The sequence below is a fragment of the Elaeis guineensis genome, chromosome 1 (assembly GCF_000442705.2).
Source record: "Elaeis guineensis isolate ETL-2024a chromosome 1, EG11, whole genome shotgun sequence".
Classification (NCBI taxonomy): domain Eukaryota; kingdom Viridiplantae; phylum Streptophyta; class Magnoliopsida; order Arecales; family Arecaceae; genus Elaeis; species Elaeis guineensis.
The window spans coordinates 86,048,111-86,073,788 of record NC_025993.2 but is presented as its reverse complement, the minus strand read 5'-3'; the positions used below and the strand labels follow the sequence as shown (position 1 = coordinate 86,073,788).

The window sequence follows — 25,678 nt, the reverse complement described above, 5'->3', positions numbered from 1 at the left end:
TGAGCAAAAATCATATGGGGCGGGCATTATAGGCCATCATATGAGGCGGGCCTAGTTTCATGCCATATTTTTTTTTTCGCATTTTAAAGAAGAAACCTAGAAGTCAAATAGAGATTAAATTTCTCCTACTAATGGAGTTTGTTAGTTTCATAATTAAAATTAAAAAAAAATATACGTCTAAGAGAGATCTTTCATGATCGTCTATATTCTTTTTCTTCCTCATCAAATCTCTCCATCCATTATCTTCCTTTTCAAGCCATTTCTTCCAACTATAAAATTTTTTTTCTGGAGTTTCTTTTTCCTCTTCTAAATCCCACGTGCCATCTTTTCTATCCATGAGGTCTTCCTTGAGTCTCTTTCTCCTCTTCTAATTTTTTTTTCTAAAATTCTTGCATTAAAAGTTCACGAAAACTATATATCATTTTACCTATAGGTATATATAGGGACATCGAATAAAATTTTGCTAGGTGTGTATCAATTGACTATATATTATGTACTAATTGATATTAAGTTCAGTAAACTATGTATCAATTTATCTGTATATATATATATTGGATCGTTGTAGGATATATATCAAAAAAGCTTATAGTATATATCAGTAAGCTGTTTAGTACGTATCATTTATTCATGTGCTGTGTACTGATGAATACTATATTTTGAAAATTATATATCATTTTATCTAGAGGTGTGTATTAGGATATCGGATGAATATATTACTAGGTGTATATCAATTAGTTATATATTGTATATTGACGAATATTAAGTTTGATAAACTATATATCAAATTAGCTATATTTGTATATTAGATCATTACTGGATGTGTATCAAAAAAAGTTTATAGTACATATCAACTAGTTATATATTTAGTGTGCATTATATGGTCATATAGTATATATTACTAAAAAGTATATGCTAAAAATTTAAAAAATATGTATATCTTAATTATTGGACTTATAATTCCGTTAGTAGAAAAATCTTTGACTTTTAGACTTATTCTTTAATATTGCTATTAAGAGAAATGTGGTAAACTATGAAGCCTGTCTTATATGATATTTTATAGTGCCCATCCCATATGATTTTTGTTCTGTTCCTATGGCAACTCATTGGATTTGCAAACTAAATTTAAAGTAGATGTATGTACAATCAAGTTGGTCATAAGCAACCCAAACTTGCACCCACATCCTTTTATCTTGGACAAGATTGAGTTTTTTGGTCGATCCAAGTTAGAATTTGTAACCCTCAATTACTCTACAATAATTATATTCACTATAGTAACATTGTGGGTTTTATTGAAAATTTTATAGAAATAATTAAAAATTATTATATGAAGCAATTCCTTTGTATTATCCACGCTAATTATCTCCATTGATTAAATAATTTTTCTATTTAAGAATATGAATATCTTATACATGCTATGTACATTTCTTGCGAGAGAGAGAGAGAGAGAGAGAGAGAGAGAGAGAGAGGCAGAGAGAAGATATGAGAAAAGGTATTCTCCCAGTCTCTTTTGACTTGGTCTCCTCTCTTTGTCTCTATCTTGGTAAATAAAGTAGTTAGAAGCTTCACTAATTAGGAGTATCACTTCAACATTGCCCATTCTAGAGTTTTCTTCATATATAAAGAAGATAAATCTATTTAATAAATTAATTAAAATTTTACATAAAATACATAAAAATAGATAATACTATATTATCAAAATAAAATTAAATAGTATACTATTTGATAGGTAATGCTACCTATCTAGTTACATAATTTCTAGGTCATACAAATTAAAGTGAAACTTTGGATTGTTCCCGGTCCACTAGTGGCTGGCATTGCATTTGGGCTGTGCATTTTTAGGCCCAATGGCCGATGTAGACGTTAGAGGGAAACCACTTTCAAAAACTCTCTCTCTCTCTCTCTCTCGCCCCGAGGGTTCTTTAGATCCCCCTCTTTTCTTCTCGTCTCGCTCTGTCTACCCTCCTCTTTCTCGTGATGGCTTCTCGGAGAGGTAGCAACGGAAACCCTAATTTCTCCCTCTTGATCTCCTTTATTCCCCGAAATCTTCCCCATTTTCCACCTTAATCTCCCGTCTCTCCAGGCACCGGAAGCGATCTCTGGGCGGAGATCACATCCCACGAAGAAGAACAGCAACAGCCACAACCTAAGACTCAAATCTCCGTGGTCTATGGGAGAAGAAGAGCAGAACCCACGGACTCTAGAGATGTACAGATGTAAGCGCAAATTGATCTCCGATCTCACTGGCTTGTATGGGATTTCCTATCTTAGTGCTAATTTTCGCATTTTTGGTTTATGTTTCACCTAAAGAAGCCGATCAAGTAAGGAGAACCGAATGAGCTTTGGGCCGAGCAAGAGGACTAGCTGGAACCGTTCCCTTTCCATCAGGTCTGCCTCAAAATACCATCTTTTTGTCATTTATATTAACTTCATATGCTAAATTACTAGTAAAAGTGGTGCCTTTTGCTTTTATCTATGCTTGAATTGAGGGCTCTTAATGATCTTTAAGATATCTGATTTGGAAGTAGTACCTTTAATTTCAGTTTTCTTCTTAGGTTGTAAAATGATTACTTCAAAATGGTGCCTTTTGCCTTTAACAGTGCTTGAATAGACGTTTGTATTGGTCTTTGAGGGTTTTTGATTGGGAAGTTAGTAGCTTTAGTTTACTATTTTTGAATCATGTCTACATTGTTGGATTTTGTATAAATATGATTTTACTTTTAACATGGTTTCGATTAAGAGATTCGTGTTCATCCATTATTCTATCAACAGAGGAAGGGAAAGTATTGTTGTTGCTGCTGGGGTGAATCTTAGGCACCAACCTAAACAGAAAGGAGCACCAAGGATACCGAAGCAGGGTCAACGTGCAGTATGACTTCGATTACCAAACTATGCTTTTAAGTTTGGATTGGTGGGGATGTTAACATATTTTAGTTTGTTTTTGTGGCCTGTTTTACAGAAGAAGGCTGGGCAGGAGCCTCCAGATTTCACAAAGGAGAAGGCCTACTTCCAAGAAGTTGACTCATTTGAGCTGTTGGAGGAGAGCCCTTCTCCCAAGCACTTTGGCACTTGGGTCATGGGCACAAAACAGGACATTGTTGTGCATGATTTACCAGCAATTTTGGAGAGATGGAGAATCTCCAAGCTTGCTTCTAGATATGGGTCCTCCAAGCCACTGTTTAAGATTATAGAAACACCATTAATTCCCTCGTGGCAAAGCAGTTGCAGTAGTTCCAATGCTTCAATCGAAAAAACCCCAGAAAGGGCTTCATGGTCAAGGATCCCTGTGAATTTTACTTCTTATCTGAGAAGCATTACTTCACAGCCTGCAGATAACAGTTTGAGGTCAGACTTAAATGAGAATAGCATCCTCACATCTTTTGATGCGCTTCACATAAAAGATGAAGGAATTTTGAGTGAAATTAGTGAAGATGTGGAAGCTAGGAGGGAAGGTGATGTAGGTGAAGAGTTAGAAGGAGCAATAAAGAAGGATCAAGCAGCTTCACGCTTGACGTCATTGGGTGGTGATTGTTTGAGTGCATTCACCCAACTTCTAATGATTTGCCAGCAGTCTGCTCCAGTAAGGTTATCAGAAGTCTTCTCGACATATTGGTTGGTTCTACCATCTTATATTCAGTTACAAATATCTTATTCTGTTTCAAAACATGTTGGTATTTTTTAATATCAAATTATTTCAAGTCATGTTTTTTAAAATATCAACAAATTGGTTGGTATAATATGACATATTAATTAAAAGAAAGACAAATTCTTTTAAAAAGCATGCTCAAATTTCAGATATGCTAATGCAGCAAAGAAAATATAGGATTACCAAATGGTGGTCAATCAAAAAACAAGAGACAGGCATTCATTACCTATAACTAACTATATAGTAACCATCTTTTAAACAGACATATAGTAAGTAAACTACTGATCTTTAAAAACACATACCAAATTCATTCAAAGTCACTTACAAGACAAAAGCAATCATCATACAATACATATGAACTCAGGCTGCACATACAAGTTGCTTGGGCCTATGTAAACTCTCAGTGTTTCGTGATGCAATGCAACACCAGTTCAGTGCTGCCACCAGACTGCATCTGCATGTAGGGTTGCACATGAAACTGCCTAGACTGCATTCTAAATCAGCATCATTAGTATTTTGAGATGTCTCTTGCTTAGTGCAATGAAATTCTGAAATCATACATCACCACCCTGATAATAACCATGGGTACGTAGATGCACAACTGCAAGCATATTATCTTGGTATAAGATGGATTTTTCAATCTGAGATTTTCGTTGGTGGCAATCATTACAAGATTTAGTATTTGTTGCTGGAACTATTATCACATTGATCGGGACTTTATTTTTTATCATTTTATTCTTTTTGTAAATAGAGCGGAATGGAGGAAAAGGATTCATGTAGCTGGACCCAACTAGTTTGGTGTTAAGGCTTAGTTGAGTGGAGTTTATTCTTTCTGTAAACAGATCATCTCACCCATGATTTACTGTAAATTTTGAACTTGTTTTAAAACAGTGACCCAAGTAGTATTGTCAAGATTGGTGAAGGTACATATGGAGAGGCCTTTAAAGCTGGTGAAACTGTATGCAAAATAGTTCCCATTGATGGAGATTTACTAGTGAATGGAGAAGTTCAGAAGGTTTGTAGAGTACATCCCCTAATTAATATATGCCCATCAATTTTTACATTGTTTACTAATTTTATGTTATCATAATAGAAATCTGAAGAAGTGCTTGAGGAAGTCTTGCTTTCACTTACTCTGAATAGTTTAAGGGGGCAACAGGGAGAAGCTAACTGCAAGAATGCATGCACAGGCTTCATAGAAACGAAAGAGTATGTCTCTAACATATATTTTTCAAGAACTGCTAGCATGCAATTAGTTGATTTATGTATTCTTGGGTCAATAGTAGTCAATACGATGGGATTTTCACTGTTATTTTATATGCCTTTATAAGTAATAGAATTGACAGCCAAATAAAAATAACTGACATCATTTTATTCATCAGAACTTTGTTTTGCAATTGCATTTATCAGTTCATATTCTTGTTTTTGGTGCTAGTAATAATGGTAGTGATAGCATTATTTTTTCCCTTCAGCTGTCGTGTTTGCCAAGGCGCCTATGATGCTGGCTTAGTTAGTGCGTGGGAAAACTGGGATGCAAAGCATGGTTCTGAAAATGATCATCCCAAGGAATTTTCAGAGGAACAGGTTTTCATTTTCTGAGTAATATAGATCATAGAAAACAGTAGTGTCTCAATGTAACAGTAGCTAGCATAGTCGAATCCCTTTTTGTCTTTATGTATCGTATCAACACTTGCATGTATTTATATATTTGCTGCTTAATTAACAAGATTAAAATCTGTTTCAGTGTTATATCGTTTTTGTACTTGCTGATGGTGGTAGGGATCTTGAAAGTTTTGTGCTCTTAAATTTTGATGAGGCTCGAGGTTTATTGGTGCAAGTAAGTTGCCAAAGATTTTCTTCATCAGGGTATCTTGTAACTGATAACCTATCTGGATTTACTAGTTTCCTTTTGGTTGTTGCAGGTAACAGCTGCATTGGCTGTGGCAGAAACTGCATGTGAATTTGAACATCGAGACTTGCACTGGTCTATCTGTGGCTCCATATTATTTAGTTCTAAAATTTGTTTTTCAATTATCAATTTGCTCTTTATTTTTTTGCTCATTGTAAATTTAAAATAATTTTTCAGGGGCAACATTCTTTTAACTCGCAATGAAGTTACAAGCATGAATTTCACTCTTCAAGGGAAGAAAATTAGTGCTAAGACATTTGGATTAACAGCATCAATTATTGATTTTACACTTTCTCGGATCAACACTGGTGAATTTTCTCCCTCAACCGTTGCATGCAAAAATATTGTATTTTTGAGCTTAGTAGCTATAGTTTGCACTGTGCATGGTTTCATGCAATCATTACATGTCAGTTTCTAATTAGAGACTAAGTTCCTACCATCAGTTTATCTGAGAGCAAAGATGCATCTAAAATGTTGAATGAAATCATATGAAATGGCTGCTTATTAGTGGAATTTTTCAACAGTAGCAATAATTTTATTTTCAGTCTCTGTGTTGCCAAGGGTGCTCTAGGTGCTCTCCTGGTCCCTTAGGCAACGTGAGGAAGACCCTAAGCACCTCGATAGTCCCAAAGTGAGGTGAGTTTATTGAGGTGACACCTTGGCTAGCACCTAGGACAGTGAGGATGGCATTTGGGTGAGCACCTCCCCACTGTCCAACACTATTCTTCCTATCCCTTTTTTGCTCATTCTTTAAGAGCTTCATTAGCTTTAGTTTGAGGTTTTTTGTTCTATTGAAGTACTTATAAATAAAGGGCTATTCTAGGATGTTAAATGGCTTTAATTTTTGTATGATGTTGTGTTTAGAAATGTCAAACATCTTTTGGGAAGTGGTATTTTGGTATGATATTCTGAAAGATGTGAAATGCCATATCTAGTGTACAGGGCACTTATGATTTTTAATATTGAAACTTGAATAACTATTTGGATAATGCTTTTATTATTTTCAAATTCATATTATTTATTTTAAATATATTTATTGACCTTTCTTTTTAAATTAGCATGTTGATTTCTTTTAGATGAGCACTTTTTTCAGCCTGGTGCCTTAGGCAATATAGGAATTGTGTTGCCTTAAGGGTACCTTTTGTTTTTGACAACCGTGCTTAGGCAAACCAAAATGGGCTTCATATAGAAATTCAAGCTTGATAAATTTGGATTAAGATAAAACCTTGTCATGTATATAGTTACAACTGATTCATAGTAGCTATTAGGTGAAGACATCAGTACCTAGCTTGTCTCAAGGTCATCTATATTTTATTGAAATTTGAATAAAAGGAATAATCAATCTCTGGTGTGTTCACATAGATGCAATTGTAGGACATTTGGTGGTCGTCAAGTTCTCATATAAACATGGAAAAAACAATAAGCATATTGAGCTCTTGCTGTGGTTTGAGAAAACCAAAATTTCCTGGTAACACCATTTTCTTTCCTTTTTTTTTCCCTGATATCTGGAATATGAGAATATTTTAAATCTCCACTAGTAGTATAAAACTGTAGGGGGTTAAAAATATTCAATAGTCAGTCCCAAAGTAGCTAAGTCTTTGCATTAACAACCAAACCAACATACGTATCATGTTGAAACATCATATATCATGGTCAACCTAACAAGAGGTTGAAATGGTAGAATATATATATGTACCATTTCATCTATTGATGACTCATTCTCTTGCCTTTATAGGAAAGACCATGAAAATGTCTTGAACCAGATTGCCCCTGTTGAGACAGTCAAACCGCTTTTCTTCTTTATTCTTTCTTTTTATGGTGAATCAAACTGCACTTGATTGAGCCAATATCACAATTTCAATACCGCTATAGCGGTTGCCCCCCTTATGACGTATGCCCCCTCATGGGATGGGAGGTGACCTTTGCTACACTCGCCATTGGGCAACCCCTGGGCAGGTATCAGCTATCCAACCGAGCTCTAATGCATGTGACTCCTTCTTGGTTGTTGCACCACGCGTGTAAACAAGCACCGGCCACAACAGCAAGGAACTATGACCAATAGAGTCAGACACAGAGCGTCATACTTTGTTTCTTGTGATGGTTTTATATATCTGAGTGCCTGCATGCATCAATACACAAAGGAATGGCCTAGAGTCACACTAGAGATAACACAAATCATGGAACTTTTAAAACAAATTTGCACTTAAAAAATGAAAATTCATGTTGCTGAAAAAGTTAGATCATTATTGTCACCTGCATTACATACTCAAAACAAATCTAAACCAAAACTGGCATCAACTAACACAGTATTGAAGTAAGCAAAGGGCAAAGACATGAAGCTTAAGTTCAGTTCAAAACTATGTCACACTGTTTGCCACTTTTGTTTCATGATTGAGATCGACAAACATTTCCTTTTATCTCAAAAAGTTTTAAGTAAATTTGTCAAAATAATTTATTGCTGAAGCAAAAAATGTATTGCGCTTTGAGTAGAGCTTCTATCGAAACAATAATTTTTGTACTAAAATGAAAAGAAAAGAACTTTAAATGGAATTTTTTTATGGGAGATTGATTTCAATGAAACTCCTCTTCAATTAAAAGACCAACAGTCCACTTGTCATTTCATCAATTTGTATTTATTCAATACCAACTATTAATTTTAAGGTGAAATCAAAAGTTTGCATTTTAAGTTTGAATTTATTTTCAATTCCAAACCCATTCTCAATAATTTAAATCTTGGAGAATCCTCCATCAAATGTATTTCCACTTTTAAGACATATAATATTTTCTTCACTTGAAGACAATGAGATGGATTTAGGATAGGAAAAATGAGAATGCAAACCCACCAAAATGATTATTTGTCATAAAAAATACCCTGGTAGTCTGCCCACATGTCTTGTGATGACCTGTATTATGTCACATTCACAAGGATGAAGATGGGTCACTTTAGGATATCCACCCATATCATGCCTACAGTTATGAATTATTGTAGATATTCCATAGTGCTAGACATTATGAATCAACACTTCAATTCTCAAAAATTGTAGAAGAGGAGGGCTAATTCCTTTTGTAAATTCCTTGATCATTATTCCTTTCTCTCGTGCATCCAATAATGGTCACCTGCTTTCACAAAAATGCACAACTTTTTCCTAACATTCACTTCCTTTTGCCATTATTCTTCTCGTTATTATTGCATGCAGGTGGATTAAGCAGTTCGGGGGGGGGGGGAGGGGGGGGGGGAGAAATTTCTTACTAGACAGATTCAAGTCAATTATTAAATAGGGGTGCAAAATGAGTTTGCCCCATCCATAAGCACTCAACCAAGTGCACATTTTGAATGGGTCACGATGAAATTATAGTTGCTTGGTCCTGAGAGCTTTTAACTGGAGTTAAATCCAGTTCAAGCATAAGGCAGTCTTTTCTTTGTCCAATATGCAATTCCTATGTTGACTAAATCAAATATGGCATATGTGCAAAACTACATATAATGAAAAAATTGAAAATGCACTTTAGTTTATAGGACAAAAAAAGGCTATGCATAGTTGCAACAAATCATGCTGTATTTCATATCTCATGGATGAAGATTCTTATATTCCAAAATCAGAAGCAAAGAAAATCAATAGCTCTTGGTTCTTTTGTTCTCATTCCTATGTCTTTATATTTTTCAGTAATAGCATTCATGTTGCAAAAAAATATAGATCCAATTCATCTCAACCCTATGCCTTACCCATTTTAATAGGTTAAATAGATTGTTGGAGTCTATCTTCCTATCACAACATTAAAAAGCAACACCATGACAACACAACTTAAAAAGAAACTGACATTGGTAACCTTAGCTCCTGTATTTAAAACCTTGCCCTCAATGCTTATTATTTAATTTACTTAGCCCATGATGCAGTTTCATTATGGATGTTTGTCAAATTGTATTTGGTAAGCCATTTGTGGTGAGATCAAGTTATCCTTTGGATTTATGGTTACATTACACATAAGATTTTGCATATGGGCAGCGGATCTACATTTCACCTATGCATTGTTTCATAACTAAATGGGAAACATCTATCCTTCATGTATGCATTATTTCCTAGCAAATATCACTTTTCATTGGTCTGAGGGCTTGAGTGGTGCCATATAAAGGACAAGTATGGTTATCTTGATGCCCACATTCAAGAAAAGAGCATTGCTAGAGATGCACAATATGATACCCAAGAGCATTTGCTGCAGCACAACCTTCTTATGATTATTATTGAAACATGAACTTACAAATAATATTTAAGAAAGTAATGCTCAAGTAATATTGTTGACCCATGGAATTGCATCTACTATCTAGCCTTTAAGCAAATTTAGATCTAACTTTAACAAGCATTGTTAAATTTGAATCTAAGTGTAGGATATTGCGATATAATTTCAAACTAGGTGAGAATTAAGAGCCTTATATAATTGATATAGCTTTGTAATGTGTGCACATGTACACACACCCCATGTGTTGATTTACCATGTCATATATTCCTTAATTTAAACTATGCAAATTAGGATGTCTTGGGCGTACATTTGTGGACTTTGGATGATAGAGAGATTGGTGGGATCCATTCCCTTGAAACTTAATCTAGATTGAAGTTATGCACTGAAAAATCTCAATTCATCCTTTTTCCCAACAAAACGCATCCATCCATGTATTGCATCTCTTCTCACTATGCAATAAAGGGGATGATAATACATTACATTTTTCAGGCTGGTTCTTTTAGGCAGGTAGTTAGCAGTTTCATGTGCATTCAAACATGAAACAAAAATAAAGTGGGCATTCACATATGTTTTTATTTGGCCTGTAGAGGCAAAGAGCAGGGTAGAACAAATCTTGGTGCATATAGTCATAGTAGAACAAATTTTGGTGCATATAGTCATACTACATCATGATAATTTTTGTTCTATTGCTTGCATATCTAAAAAGCAAATTATCATATAATGACCAGAGGGATTGTTTCCAAAAGAAATTATAAAATATGGTAGAGAAATTTTCTTCATTAGTATAATATTTGAAGTTCACAACCTTTCCCTCCTCATCATATGGTCCCCATATTAGCAACCAAGCAATTTTAAGAATTTTATCTTATAAGTCTACATATGTGACTAGATGAAAGAAAACTACAACAAATTTCAAAATCAGGTCCTTTACATTCACTGATTACCAAAACATGGAAAACCAGGATTACTGGACTTCAAAATCAATTCTGAATCCTTATTTTTTTTGCAAAAACATTGTATTAAGGCAAGAAAACAAGGTAAGAAACAAAAAACCAAATTTCGGAGGCTAAGATGCCTTAAGCACACCTATATCTCTGCATATGGTGCATAACATACCCAGCTAACATTGGTATGCCCCCAAACCTAGATATCAACCTTGCTTGGTAGTTGATATAATGGTAATCAAAATATTGGTACATCAATATGTTGTTTTATACATGCATTTTACTTCTATGAATGGTTATATTTTTATCAAACTATTAAATGTTTTGTTTAAAATTTTCATTGGTTTTCTAAGAATTTATATTTCTTTATCCATTTGGTCTTTTACCCCATATATACCGCTACCATTAATCAAAAGACTCAAGCAATGGAATATGATATAAAATAATCAAAAGAATCGAGCAATGGAATATGATTTAAAATTATGTAATGTATGCTTCATTTATTTTTTGTATATTTATTGTTCCACTTTCCTTACCAAAACCTTAGTAACAAGTCTTCTACCTAGTCTAATGCCTCTTCAAAATCTTTCTAGAAACTTGAACCTACATCCGCTTCCCAAGCACTTCTTTACTTCCAGTGTTTTAGAAAACATCTGCTTCACCACACCCACTCCCACCACCTGCTCCAATTCTGGCAACTAACACCATAACTCTAAAATAAGTGTGCATATTATCCAGATTGAGTCAAAAATGCCTAAAATTTTCAATATACCTTGCTCAACAACCTGAGTCAAATTGCATCATTTGGCTTATAGTCTTTTTCATTTGCAATCTTATTTTGAAACTCAAGTCGAAAGCATTGAGCCCTCCAAAATTGGCAAATTGGAAACTTAATAAAGCTAACAAAAAATAAGTTTACAAATAATGTAAAAATTGTTGAGGGAAATGAAAAGGTAAAAATTGTTGTAATTAGATGAAGATGGAAAATTAAATAACTATTGAGGAGAAAATGCATAAATAATATTACTAAGGCCAACGTGACTGACTTGGGGTCAAGGTAATCTCATAAAATGTTGCCTGGTGCAAATTAAGATTGCTTAGGCCTTAAGTGCTTTAAGGAGAAATATTTCAGCTTTAAGTTGATCATTATAACCAGAGAAGATGTAAAGGCCTACCTTCTACCAGAATTTGTATCACAAAGGGTTTTAACATTTCTTTTCTTTCTTTTCTTTTTCTTTTTTTGAGTGCAAAGGATAGAAGGGAGGAAAGATAGGAGTCATAGAAGGGTGGAGCAAAGGAACATATTATAAGGGAGAAGGGGAAGGAAGCTCTCATGCAGCTAGATAGGGTTTTAAATATTAAGATAAGCTAAATGGCCAGATAAGCATCATGTCTACTTAGGTGGTTTCTTCTAGAACTTTTCATATGGCAATATAGACACCAAAATGAACGTATAGTCCATCCTCAGTTGTATGACAATCTTTTTTTTTTTGGCATAATGTTTGCATTAAAAAAATGGTGCATGAAAATTGTTCAAGAAATATACTTATTGCCTTTTGTTGCCCAGTTATGCAACCCAAGAGGGGGGGGGGTGAATTGAGTTTTTAAAATTTTAAAGTTAATTTAGAACTACCAGGATTAAGTAATACTAAGCAAGTTATATGTAGTGAGTGATTTAAGCAAGGTGTAGCAATAAGATGCAAGAATGCAAGAAAGTAAATAAATTTAGGAAGAGAGCAAGTAAGCACACCACAAACAATCAAGATTTATAGTGGTTTGGTGCCAACCTTGCACCTACATCCACTTTCCAAGCTCCTACTTGGGAATTCAAATCCACTAAACCGTATTCAACAAGAATACAACGTCGGTATCTCTGACTCTAGCTATCTCAAGCTAAAACACTTATTTTTCGGGTACAAGCCAACCCAATACAATCCGATTCAAGGTTCAGATCAACCTTTCCAAGTTTTGGAATCCTTCCAAAATTAAAAATCAAGACAAAACAGAGTATGTGAGTTAATCACACGAAAATACAAATTTAGTTCTTTTAATGAGCAAATAAAATTTTAAATACACTTTACACAACATGAAGGAAGCTTTTCTGATTTTCCTCAAGGCAGTTGAAGACTTGAATGAGCTCTAGAGGGGTTGGTGAACTTGAATTGAAAGCTTCTTTTACTTGAAGAGGTCTTTTTGCTTAGGGTTGAAATGAATGCTTGAATCTCTTGCTTTTTTTCTCCTTTAAATGCCTTTATATTTTCAATGGATGCTAGAGATAAATCTGGGCTAAAAATAGAGCTATTGGAGATCATTAAATGAACATTAAATGCGGTCAAAACGAGCTGAAAACTAGCCGTTACGAAAATTTTTCGTCGCAGGGGTCGACTCATAGGGTCGACCTCTGTGGTTCAGAACAGAAACTGACTGTTCTGCAACTTTGGCTTGCACAGCAACCGAGGTCGACTCATGGGGTCGTCCTCTTTGGGTGTGCCAGTCAGAAATGGCATGCTGTTCAGCCCCTTTTGACTGGAGTCGACCAAGGGGGTCGACCCAATTTTTTAAACTTGAATTTTTTTCAACATATCCATCCAAAAAGTATGAAATTGCCTCCAATAGATCACAAATCTTCTGTTCTTGCTCTTGAGGTTTTCGTATCAGAACTTGATAAAATTACGATTTTGCCCTTCAAATACAATAAATCTTTTTCCAAGCCAAAATCATTAGTAACCCCCTCAAATATGTTGTAATCATCAAAATCAATTCATGGAGCAATAATCTCTCCCTTTTTGATGATGACAAAATACTTGAGCAAAAGCAAAATATAACATATATAAAGTATTGATTAAAAATTTTAAATTTATGAAGATGCATCACTTAAATATTATAGTCAATTATTTGAATAAAATGCATCATGAGTAGTTTGAAGATTAGTTTGAAAATTGCTTATAAGATTATTTTTTTGGACACATTTGTTTATTGCTCAATTTTATAAGATTATTTTCTTTTGACAAATTTGCTTTGACAATTTTGCTTATTGCTCTATTTTAGACAATTTTGCTTATTGCTCGATTTTATTTCTCTACTTTTCTTTTTTGATAACATCAATTAAGATCATTACTCCCACTTTTTAAGAAAAAAAAAATGAAAGAGACTCTCCTTCACTATAGTAATCATAAAGGACATTTCAATTTGCTCATATAGAAAATATTGCCATTCATAATATTACATCGCACATATAGGAGGCATTCTTCATATCATAGAATTAAGACATTTCAATTGAGACCATTCATAATAATAAAAAAAATCAATCCAAAGACATTCATATAAGATAAAAGCATATATATATATATATATATATATCTAAAATATGACATATGTGTCACAATACATACGAGTCAAGTCAAAGTATATAGGCCATACAAAAATTATGGATAACAAAAAAAAATAAAAAAAATAACTATCCATGAGTCAATCAGCCAACAATTACAAAGGCCATAAGCTAGAACCTAGACATAAAAGACTAACTATGCTAGATCTAATAGATGACATGGCTAGAGACATCAGAAGAGTCAGAGATATGATGAGGAGACTCAGGATCAAAGCCACGGGCATGTTCTTGATCTCGTCTGCCTCGGCCACGGGTAGAAGTATCGGCACGAGCAGAAAGGCGAGAAGATCCTGGAGCCTGGGAAGCTATGGACTGTGCTAGGAGAGAAAGTCTGATGGTGTCCAATTGTTCCAAAGCTCTCGTCATGGACTGCATCAAGGCACCAATCTGAGTAGAGACAGTCTCATTGGAGCCCTTGATCTCTCTCCTCAAAAAATCAAATCCACTCTGCAAAATGCCTCGAAGCCTAGCTGCCTCTACAAACAGGTAGGAGACCTCCATGATGTCCTCATGCGGCTGGAGATGAGCTAATGCTAATACCTGCCTCTGCAAATCTAGAATTTTGCCCGTCAGTCTCAGAACACATCCCTCAAGCTCCTCAAGTCGTACGGACTGAGCTGTAAGCATCTGAAAGACAGTAGAGATATGAGGGATCAAGATCTGATCTGAAATAGCCTGAGATGTTATCCTCTGAGCAAAGCCTGAGGTGGCAAACTGCTGAGATAAAATAGAAGCAACACGTTGGGACATCAACTCAATCTGATCGTCTGCAAGTCTGATCTCTAAAAGATCTACTCTGCTCCCTGACTGTGGTATAGAAGCATCCCTCCTCACTGACTTTGAGGGACCAGCCTCGTGATCAGACACGAACTGAATATCAGTAGATGCTCTGTGATTATGAAGAGGTGAAGACGGTCCTTCCTCTTCTGCTCTCTCCTCAACACCCTTCGACCAACCGCCATCAGTCTTTGAGAAACCCATGCGGTGCAGTGTGTGACGGTTGATGGTGTCAGAGTGTGATAACTTGGTGTCTGCCTCCCCCTCAAAACAAACTCCGAACCTCCTAAAGACCAGGGTGAGTGCCATACCATAAGGCAGGTGAGCCTTAGACCTATTTAGAGTTTCTCTCATGGCCTCAAACATCAGAGTAGGAAGGTTCAGGGGGGTCTCGGTGATCACATGGTACATGATGCATATGTCCTTACCAGATAAGAGGTCATGTCTGCCACTCCTAGGAACAAACAGTTTGGTTACCATGTGATGTAAAAGCCTCATCTCGACCGAAAGAATTTTTGCTTCTAATTTATTCAAGTTTCCAGTAAATGTCCTCTCTAAGATAGCACTTAATCATTCTTCTTTGATTGGGAGCTCCATATGAGTATAGCCTTCACCAGGCAAGTGTAAAATTTGTCCCAAGTGCAATGGATCAAGAACAATGTTAACCTCTTTCACTAAAGATTTTACTGTTTCATTGCAGTAACTCAATTTAAGTAGAATTCTTTGACCAAATCAACATAAGTATTTTTTTTTTAATAAATAGTAAAACTCCCATCCTTGATTTTTAATCTTTGATCCAATAGAGAATTCTTTTTTTTCAAAAAACTTAAAGTCTATATTCTTCCCGGGTTCTACTTTTCGATTGGAGAGAGGTACCTTGTTTGGACTGAGTGGGGACTGTGAAGAAGCTGGAGCCGGATCTGGAACTGGAGTTGGAGCAGAAGAAGGCTCGGCAGCCATTCTTTTTCTGCGCACATCTTCCTCTAATCCTCGAACAGATTTTTTTCTCTGCGGTAGCTTTGATTTGGGAGCCATTTTGGACAGGAGAGACTTGCAAACAGCCTGGAAGATTTGATGAGGGGTAGAGTGGAAGGGATTTTAAGGAAAAGCAAAGATTTTGGGGAGATAGACAGTCGGTTTGGAAAAGAGGGTTTGAAGCTAGGGTAAGCTCGAACCGCCCAAACGAAGAAGAAAGAGAAGAGATATTTAAATCCTAAAGGGGCGATTTAAAGGGGAAAATCCAGTGGAAAGAGAGATTTTGAGATGAGAGTGGAGAGGGAGGTGATCTTGTTCAGTGGAATGGGGAAGACGAACGGCAAAGGGGTCGGCTCTTTGCAATCGGAGAAATCCCAATAAAACAGAGCCCGATGGATTTTAATAAAAAATTACAAGTTTATCCTAGGGTCGACCCTGGGGGTCGACTCATGGCAAGAAAAAATTAAAAAAATGATGGAAAAATTTCGAAAAAGCTTGAAACTTGAAGGAAGGGTGTCTATTTGAGAGATTGATTATATGAAGGATAGTTTTGAGCTTTTAAGAAAAGAGAGATGTGAATTTAGCTCAAAAATAAATTGGTTCAATGATTTTTTGGCAAATTAAAATTGGAATCAGAAAGATATTCAAGCTGAAGGATCAAGGATTCCTAATTCTCTCCTAATTTCACAAAATCTATCTTCACTTAAGGTCTTGGTAAAGATATCAGCCAATTATTTTTCAGTACATAATCAAGAATTATATCTTTATTTTAGACATGTTCTCTTATGAAATGATATCTGATTTCAATATGTTTTGATCTAGAGTGCTGAATTAGATTTTTAGTTAGATTAATAGCACTAGTGTTATCACATCTTATGGGAGTTTCATTGAGTTTGATGCCAAAGTCCTCAAGTTGTTGCTTAATCCATAAGCTTTGAGCACAACAACTTCCGACTGCAATGTATTCGGCCTCGGCCGTAGACAGTGCCACCGAATTTTGTTTCTTGCTAAACCAAGAGATTAAGTTAACTTCAAGAAATTAGCAAGTTCCACCGGTACTTTTTCTATCTAATTTACATCCAGCAAAATTGACATCTGAATATTCTATTAAGTCAATTGATGAGTCCTTAGAATACCATAATCCTAGAGTTTGTGTACCTTTTAGATATTTAAGAATTCTTTTAACTGCATTTAAGTGTGATTCTTTTGGATTTGATTGAAAGCAAGCACATAGATAAACACTAAACATAATATCTGGTCTACTAGCAGTTAAATACAATAAAGAACCAATCATACCTTTATAAAATTTTGAGTCTACATTTTTATCTCATTCATCCTTGTCAAGCTTACATGATGGGCTCATGGGTGTACCAATTGCTTTGGAGCTCTCTATTTCAAATCTTTTGAGTAGTTCTCTTATGTACTTGCTTTGGATGATGGAGATCCCTTCCTTTGTTTGTTTGATTTGGAGTCCGAGGAAGAATGTAAGTTCTCCCATCATGTTCATCTCGAACTCTCTCTGCATAAGCTTAGCAAAATCTTGACAAAGAGTTTCATTAGTAAACCCAAATATAATGTTATCAACGTATATTTGTACAAGTAAGATATCATCATGATTTCTTTTAATGAAAAGGATTGTATCTATATTTCTTCTTGAAAACTCATTATTAAGCAAGAATTTACTTAACCTTTCATACCAAGCTCTAGGTGCTTGTTTTAAACCATATAAAGCTTTGTTTAATTTGAAAACATAATTAGAAAAAGCATGATTTTCAAAATTAGGGGGTTGTTCTACATATACTTCTTTAACAATATAACCATTTAGAAAAGCACTTTTGACATCCATTTGGAATAACTTAAAATTCATAAAGCATACATATGCAAGTAAAAGTCTAATTGCTTCTAATCTAGTAATAGATGCAAAGGTTTTATCAAAATCAATTTTCTTTTCTTGATTATAACCCTTTGCAACCAATCTAGCTTTATTCTTAATTACATTTTCATGTTCATCCAATTTATTCCTATATACACATTTTGTGCCAATTACTGGATAATTTATAGGTCTTGATATTAAAGTCCATACATTATTTCTTTCCAATTAATTAAGTTCTTCTTGCATTGCATTGATCCAATTATAGTCTTTTTTAGCTTCATCTATGGTTTTAGGTTCAAAATAAGAAATAAATGCAAAATGATTGTATGCATCTCTAAGTAAAGAACGAGTTCTTACTCCATGTATAGGATCACCAATGATTAATTTTTTGGGGTGATTGTGATCATACCTCCATTCTTTGGGTAGATCATTTGTACTTTGAGATTGTTCTTGTTGTTCTTCACCTTCATCATCTTGTTTGTTTTCATGTTCTTCTTCATTTTGAATGGTTGAGTCTTTTAGGATGAGCTCTTTCATTCTTTCTATAAGAGGATCTGCATCATCAATACCTTTATTCTTCCTTGAAGGAAGATCATTAGTTTTATCAAAAACAACATATATTAACTCTACTACTAAAGTTCTTTTGTTGAAAACTCTAAAAGCTTTGCTAGAAAAGGAGTAACCAAGAAAAATAGCTTCATAAGATTTTGTATCAAATTTTTCTAATTTCTCTTTACCATTGTTCAAAACAAAACATCGGCAACCAAAAATATGAAAAAAATACAATGTTTGATTTTCTTCCTTTCCAAAGCTCATAGGGTGTTTTCTTTAGAATTGGTTTAATTAAAACACGGTTTAAAATGTAGCATGCCGTGTTAATTGCTTCCGTCCAAAAGTATCTTGGGAGGTTGCTTTCACATAGCATGGTACGGGCTATTTCTTCAAGGATTCTATTTTTTCTTTCTACTATCCTATTTTGTTGGGATGTCCTAGGTGCCGAAAAGTTGTGGTCAATGCTTTTTTCATCATAAAATTTTTGAAAGTCTTGATTTTCAAATTCGGTTCCATGATCACTTCGAATATTTTGAATTGAAAAATATTTTTCATTAGTAACTCTTCGATAAAATTTTGAGAACACATGAAAAGTTTCATCCTTATGTGCCAAAAAAAAAATCAATGTAAAACGAGAGAAATCATCAATAATTACAAAGCCATAACATTTTTCACCTAATCTAGTAGTTCTAATGGTCTAAAAGTTGAAACAATATTTTTAGATTTGAATGAGATTTTTGTTTGTTTATTCAGTTGGCATGCATCACAAATTTTATCCTTTTCAAAATTTAATTTAGGTAAATCGATAATCAATTTTTTTTTAATAAGTTTTAAAAGTGAATGCATGCTAATATGTGCAAACCTACGATGCCAAAGCTAACTAGTCTCATTAATTTTGGCATTCAAGGCTACTAGACATTACATCAAGGCTGGCGGAATCGGTACCGGTGGCCGGATCGGCCGGTCGGCGGTACGGTACGGCACGTCTCTGTTCCGTTCCGAATCGAGGCAAACTGACGAAGGAAAACACGGACGAATCGGGGAAGAAAAAGAGAGAAAGAGAGAGAAATAGAGAGAGAGAGGGAGGAAGGAAGAAAAAAGGGAGGGGAATCCGCCGGAGGGGCCGTCGGAGGGCAGTCGTGACCGTCGGGCGGTGGAAAGGGCTCCTGCGGCTCCGCACGGGGAACAGGGATGATCCGCCCCTGTTTCTCGGGGCTTTTTTTTTAAAAAATCTTTTTCAAAGTAAAGTCAACAAAATCCTTGCTGGCTTCACTTAAGTGAAGCCAACAAAACCCATGCCGACTTCACTTTGAAAAGGCTTTTTAAAAAAAATCCTAAGAAATAGGGGCAGATCGCCCCTGTTCCCCGCGCGGAGCCGCGGGAGCCCTTTCCACCGCCCGACGGCCACGACTGCCCTCCGATGGATTCCTCTCTCTTTTTCTTCCTCCCTCCCTCTCTCTCTCTTTTTCTCTTTTTCTTCTCCGGCATCGGCATGTGTCGTTTTGCATGCCGGAACTGTCTCGGTTCTCCGTCGAGACGGTTCGACACGCCCCGTACCGGGCAGTTCAATCCGGTACGGTATTCCTTGCATTACATGTTTATCTTGGAAAGATCATTCAAATCTACCATATAAACATTACCATGTCTATGCCCAACAAATTTAATGCCTTCATCATTGGGACTAGTTACTATGCATAATGAAGATTCAAAAATAACTTTGTACCCTTTGTCACAAAATTGACTAATGCTTAATAGATTATGTTTCAAACCATCTATTAATAAAATATTTTCAATATACTTGGAGGGAGTGATACCAATGTTACCTATATCGATGATCTTTCCTTTGCCATTGTCTCCAAAGTTAACCATCCTTTCATCTTTTGCACCAAGTGTGATGAATTGGAATTCATCACCGGTCATATATCTTGAGCACCCACTATCAAGATACTATTTTTGATTTGTTCCTTGGGATGCAAGACACACCTGCATACAAAAATCAAGTTTTGACTTTAGGTACTCAAGTTTTTTTGGGGTCCTTTTTGGTTAGTTACAATGGTTTCTTTTGGAATCCATATTTTCTTCACATTAGAATTTTCAGATTTGCTAGAGAAACATGTATAGGATTTGTGTCCTTGTTTACCACATTTAAAGCAAGTAGTATTTGAAAACTTGTTGCTTGATGAGTTCACATAGATGTTTTTAAGAAATTTTTGTTTCTTTAAAGGGTTGTAGCCAAAACCGGCTTTATCATAAATGGTCTTTTGATTATCAAGTATCATTTGAAGTTTATTTGAACTTAGAGTGAACTTTTCTACTATAGGTTTTAACTTAGCAATTTCATTTTTTAAGTTTTGATTTTCTTATGTCAAGACCGATTTTTCATTTGAAATAATCTTATTTTCTTTTAGTAAAGATTGATTCTTTGATTTTAATTCTTTGTTCTTTACCTCTAACTTCTTTAAATCATCAACTAGATCATAAAATACTTCTTCAAGTTCTTCAAAAGTAAAGTCATTAGGAGTTTCAGCATTTATCTCATTTTCATGTGCTATAAGGTACAAGTTGGCTTGTTCATGAGACTCTTCTTTTTCGGAGCTTGACTCATCACTATCACTCCATGTAGCCACCATAGCTTTTTTCTTGTACTTCTTGGAGCCCTTCTTAAGTTGTGGACATTCGGACCTAAAATGCCCCGGCTTCTTACATTCATAACAAATAAGGGGTTTCTCTTTATTCTTCTCTTTGCTATGCTCTCCTTTTATAGATGGCCTCTTCTTCATTTCTTGTTTTCTTTTCTTCAAAAATCTTTTAAACTTTCTAGTGATGAGGGTCATTTCTTCATCTTGCTCTTTATTTTTTGTTTCTTCGGATTCCTCATCAAGTTGAGTAGTGGACTTGAGGGTGATTGTTCTCTTCTTCTTGATATCTTCTTCTTGATGTTGTTTCATGCTTAGCTCGTGTGTCATTAGCGATCCTAGAAGCTTCTCCAAGGGTAAAACATTCAGATCTTTGGCTTCTTGGATTGCGGTCACTTTGGCCTCCCACGTCCTTGGTAAAGACCTAAGAATCTTTCTCACAAGATCGCTGTTAGAGTAAGACTTACCAAGATTTTTTAGATCATCAATAATATCTGTAAAATAAGTAAACATTTCAGTTATTGATTCTTCGTGCTCCATTTTAAAGAGTTCATATTTGTGCACAAGCATGTTAATTTTTGATTCCTTAACTTGATTAGTGCCTTCATGCATTACTTCTAATCTATCCGATATTTTTTTAGCCGACATGCATGTTGAAATGCGATTAAATTCATTAGCATCTAAAGCACAATATAGAACATTCATGGCTTTGGTATTGAGTTGAGCCATTTTCTTGTCAACCTCATCCCATTCTCTTTCGGGTTTAGTTGATTTCACACTATCAATTATCTTAGTGGGTGTGTGTGATCCATTAACTATGATACTCCACATATCATAGTCAAGTGCTTGGATAAAGATTTTCATCCGAGCTTTCCAATAGGTGTAGTTTGATCCATTGAAAAGTGAAGGTCGGTTTGTGGACTGCCCCTCGGCTAGTGAAGCACCAACTTGAGTTGCTATAGATCTTTGGCTCTTTGATGGTTAAATCAGAAAAAAAAAAGGGCTAGAGCACCGAGCTCTGATACCACTTGTTGTCCAGCTATGCAACTCAAGAAGGGAGGTGAATTGGATTTTTGAAATTTTAAAGTTAATTTAGAACCACCAGAATTAAGTAATACTAAACAAGTTATATGTAGTGAGTGATTTAAGCAAGGTATAGCAATAAGATGCAAGAATGCAAGAAAGTAAATAAATTTAGGAATAGAGCAAGTAAGTACACCACAAACAATCAAGATTTATAGTGGTTTGGTGCCAACCTTGCAGCTACATCCACTCCCCAAGCTCCTACTTGAGAATTCAAATCCACTAAACCGTATTCAATAAGAATACAATGTCGGTACCTCCGACTCTAGCTATCTCAAACTAGAACACTTATTTTTCGGGTACAAGCCAACCCAATACAATCCGATTCAAGGTTTGGACCAACCTTTCCAAGTTTTGGAACCCTTCCAAAACTAAAGATCAAGACAAAACAAAGTATGTGAGTTAATCACATGAAAATACAAATTTGGCTCCTTTAATGAGCAAATAAAACTTTAAATACACTTTACACAACACGAAGGAAGTTTTTCTGATTTTTCTCAAGGTGGTTGAAGACTTGAATGAGCTCTAGAGGGGTTGGTGAACTTGAATTGAAAGTTTCTTCTGCTTGAAGAGGTCTTTTTGCTTAGGACTGAAATGAATTCTTGAATCTCTTGCTTTTTTCCCCCTTTAAGTGCCTTTATATCTTCAATGGATACTAGAGATAAATCTGGACTGAAAATAGAGCCGTTGGAGATCATTAAATGAACATTAAATGCGACCAAAACAAGCTGAAAACTAGTCGTTACGGAAATTTTCCGTCGCAAGGGTTGACTCATAGGGTCGACCTCTGTGGTACAGAACAGAAACTGACTGTTCTGCAACTTTGACTTGCACAGTAACAGAGGTCGACTCATGGGGTCGTCCCCTTTGGGTGTGCCAGTCAGAAATGGCGTGCCGTTCAGTCCCTTTTGACAGAAGTCGACCAAGGGGGTCGATCCAATTCTTTAAACTTGAATTTCTCTCAACATATCCATCCAAAAAGTATGAAATTACCTCCAATAGATCACAAATCTTCTGTTCTTGCTCTTGAGGCTTTCGAATTAGAACTTGGTAAAATTACGATTTTGCCTCTGAAATACAATAAATCTTTTTCCAAGCCAAAATTATTAGTAACCCCCTCAAATGTGTTGTAATCATCAAAATCAATTCATGGAGCAACACCTTTCCTATGGGCAATTTTTCTTGAAGTCATGCAAATTATGTTCTCCAAATTATTTCATAGAAAATATGCAGGGGAATTTTTTAGGGTTCAAAAGTGATGGAAGGCCCAAAAAACACAGAAGGCCTTGGATTTGTCTTGAAGTACATGATTCAAATATGCTGGTAGATACCATCAATGGAAGTGATGTTATGATGGGACCCAGAACACGTACAATGCTAGGGCTAAAAAAACCTGCTGAATGAGTTCGGGGAAATGATCGACTCTATTTACATACAAAGATAAAAGAGCAAAAGAAAAAGCTTTTGCATGTTTCAGAATTCAAGGAGAATTGTTGAAGTCTTTGATGCAACAGATCAAGAGAACTGCTTGCTTCTAAACACACAACTAGAGCCAATTCTGTGAATCTTGGAATAAAAGAGGATGATAATGATGAGAAGTTGACAGTAAGGACTTTTTCTTTGCAGTGAATATATTACCAGTAAATGTTTGGATCAGAGAACATTTTCAAGACTTGTGGTGTTCGCAGTATATAGTAACATTAATCCGGAATATGTGGACACTGGACGTTGTTGCAAAGCACAATAAACCCCTTGGAAATGAATACTTGGACTGCCAAGCCGTAAGAGCCAACTTAGTAGTCTATTTTGGTATCACATGAAATTTTTTCTTGAATGGGTTCTTAAAAACATTTGTAGCACCCAGACCTTAAAATTTGACAAACTTCCTCATCGAATTGACCACAATCAACAATGAATTTGAAGGGCCTTGTAGAACTTGTATGCTCTTTAGACACAGCTTTCCTTTTCATAAATTATGCAAGTAACATTACAATATAATGACATGTTAAGATTTGTTGCAATATGTCCATCAATTAGACATAATATTTATTTTCTGTGGGTAAACCTGTATTATTATTATTATTATTATTATTATTATTTGTAAAGGAAGCTTTTTAAGGTCTAGAGGTACATCTTCCGCCTCCCTTCTATCTGAATTATCTGTCAATGCTTTGTGCTAAACATGTGAAGAGGAGACATAGGAATGTGCCATTAACAATCGTACAACATTATGCCTACACAGAATTTCCTCCTATGATTATTGATGTACTTTAAAAATGTCTAGGGAATTATTAATTTTGTTTATGTTTTTAACAGGGGAAGCTATACTGTTTCTTGACTTATCTGCTGATCCTGGTCTCTTTGAGGGTCCGAAAGGAGATAAGCAGGTCACGTTAGCATTATACGTCGACCTTATATTATTTCTGGACCTTGTCTGCCATCCTCTTAACTGATTCTTATCTGCTTGCAGTCAGAAACATATCGAAAAATGAAAGAAGTAACAGAAGAATGTTGGGAGGGAAGGTAAGGCTCACCTTTATACTCACTCAACTTTTCTTATAGAATGCATACACTCAATTTGAATTGCAAGGAAGCATATTATCTTATATGGCCTTCAGTCTTCTCAAGGCTCACCATTAATTTTTCTTCTTATGGTGATTTTAGTTTAATAGACACCTCAGTTCGATAACATCTAGAATAGAAATGATAGGGAAAAAATGCAATTGATATGTGATATATGACTGCATGCTTATGAGGAAAATAAATAATCTAACCACCTGGACCCAAGAGGTTTTCTTCCTTTTTTTTTTTTTTTTTGGCTTTTCACTACATTTTCTTCTGCAAACGAGTCTAATGTTATTTATTATGAATATTTGATCTTGCAGTTTCCCAAAGACAAATGTCCTTTGGTTAATGTATCTGGTAGATATTTTATTGACGAAGAAATCATTTGTAAGTTTGAATTTTCTTAACTTTTTTACTTTTAAGATTCTTGGATGAGCTAACTTCGCAGTGCGAAGCCTGCAATATGCAGACACTCTAACTACTTATCATGCATTTTGTCTTTGCCAGAATAGAACAGCAAAGGATGAGAGGGAACTTCGATCATTCAAAAAGCGTTTAAACTCGTATGAGTCTGCTAAAGATTCTCTTTCTGATCCCTTCTTCAGTGATTTATTATTTGATCACTTGCTATGAGCTCAGAGAAGAGAGAGAGAGAGAAAGAGAGAGAGAGAGAGAGATCTAACAGATTTGAATAAAGAACAAAATTAGAATGGTAAATCTGTTGGTACAAAATCATGAATTTATCCTCAAGATGCAGGTTGGCAACTGGATTAATCCTTTGGCTGGTTCCAAAGAGCAGCTGAAGCAAAATTAGGTTTATGTTTTCTCTTGAAAGTGCAATTTTCCTCAGTTACCATATCAAGATGAGAGTTAGTTGAACACTGGGCATCTCTCCAAGAGCTTTGATTTTTTGAGGGATTCAAGAGTTGGAATTGCATTTTCGGCTACAAGTAATTTCTGTTTTGTGCCTGTAAATTATTAAGGTATATGCATGAGCACATATGTGTATAATCTATTCACCTGAATATCATGACAAACTGATTCTGTGACTAAGATTGATACAAGTGTTTCTTTTTTTTATAAATCATGTTGTTGAA

The 25,678-nt window shown here is 35.3% G+C and overlaps 1 protein-coding gene across 2 annotated transcripts; it reads left to right on the top strand.

Annotated features, from left to right (window-relative positions):
• The first annotated feature begins 1,872 nt into the window (after positions 1 to 1,872).
• Positions 1,873 to 25,678, top strand: LOC105061506 (serine/threonine-protein kinase haspin homolog). 2 transcript variants are annotated; one of them, XM_019846106.3, is made up of 15 exons: positions 1,873 to 1,990; positions 2,081 to 2,213; positions 2,311 to 2,385; positions 2,770 to 2,866; positions 2,957 to 3,609; positions 4,535 to 4,658; positions 4,737 to 4,852; positions 5,116 to 5,227; positions 5,388 to 5,480; positions 5,566 to 5,627; positions 5,730 to 5,860; positions 24,333 to 24,403; positions 24,487 to 24,539; positions 24,902 to 24,968; positions 25,089 to 25,678. In XM_019846106.3, exons 1-15 carry the CDS (start codon positions 1,975 to 1,977, stop codon positions 25,212 to 25,214), a joined length of 1,929 nt encoding a protein of 642 aa, XP_019701665.1. In that variant the 5' UTR covers positions 1,873 to 1,974; the 3' UTR covers positions 25,215 to 25,678. The 2 variants fall into 2 exon arrangements, with proteins under 2 accessions (XP_019701665.1, XP_010943870.1); XM_010945568.4 differs by having other exon boundaries at positions 2,308 to 2,385.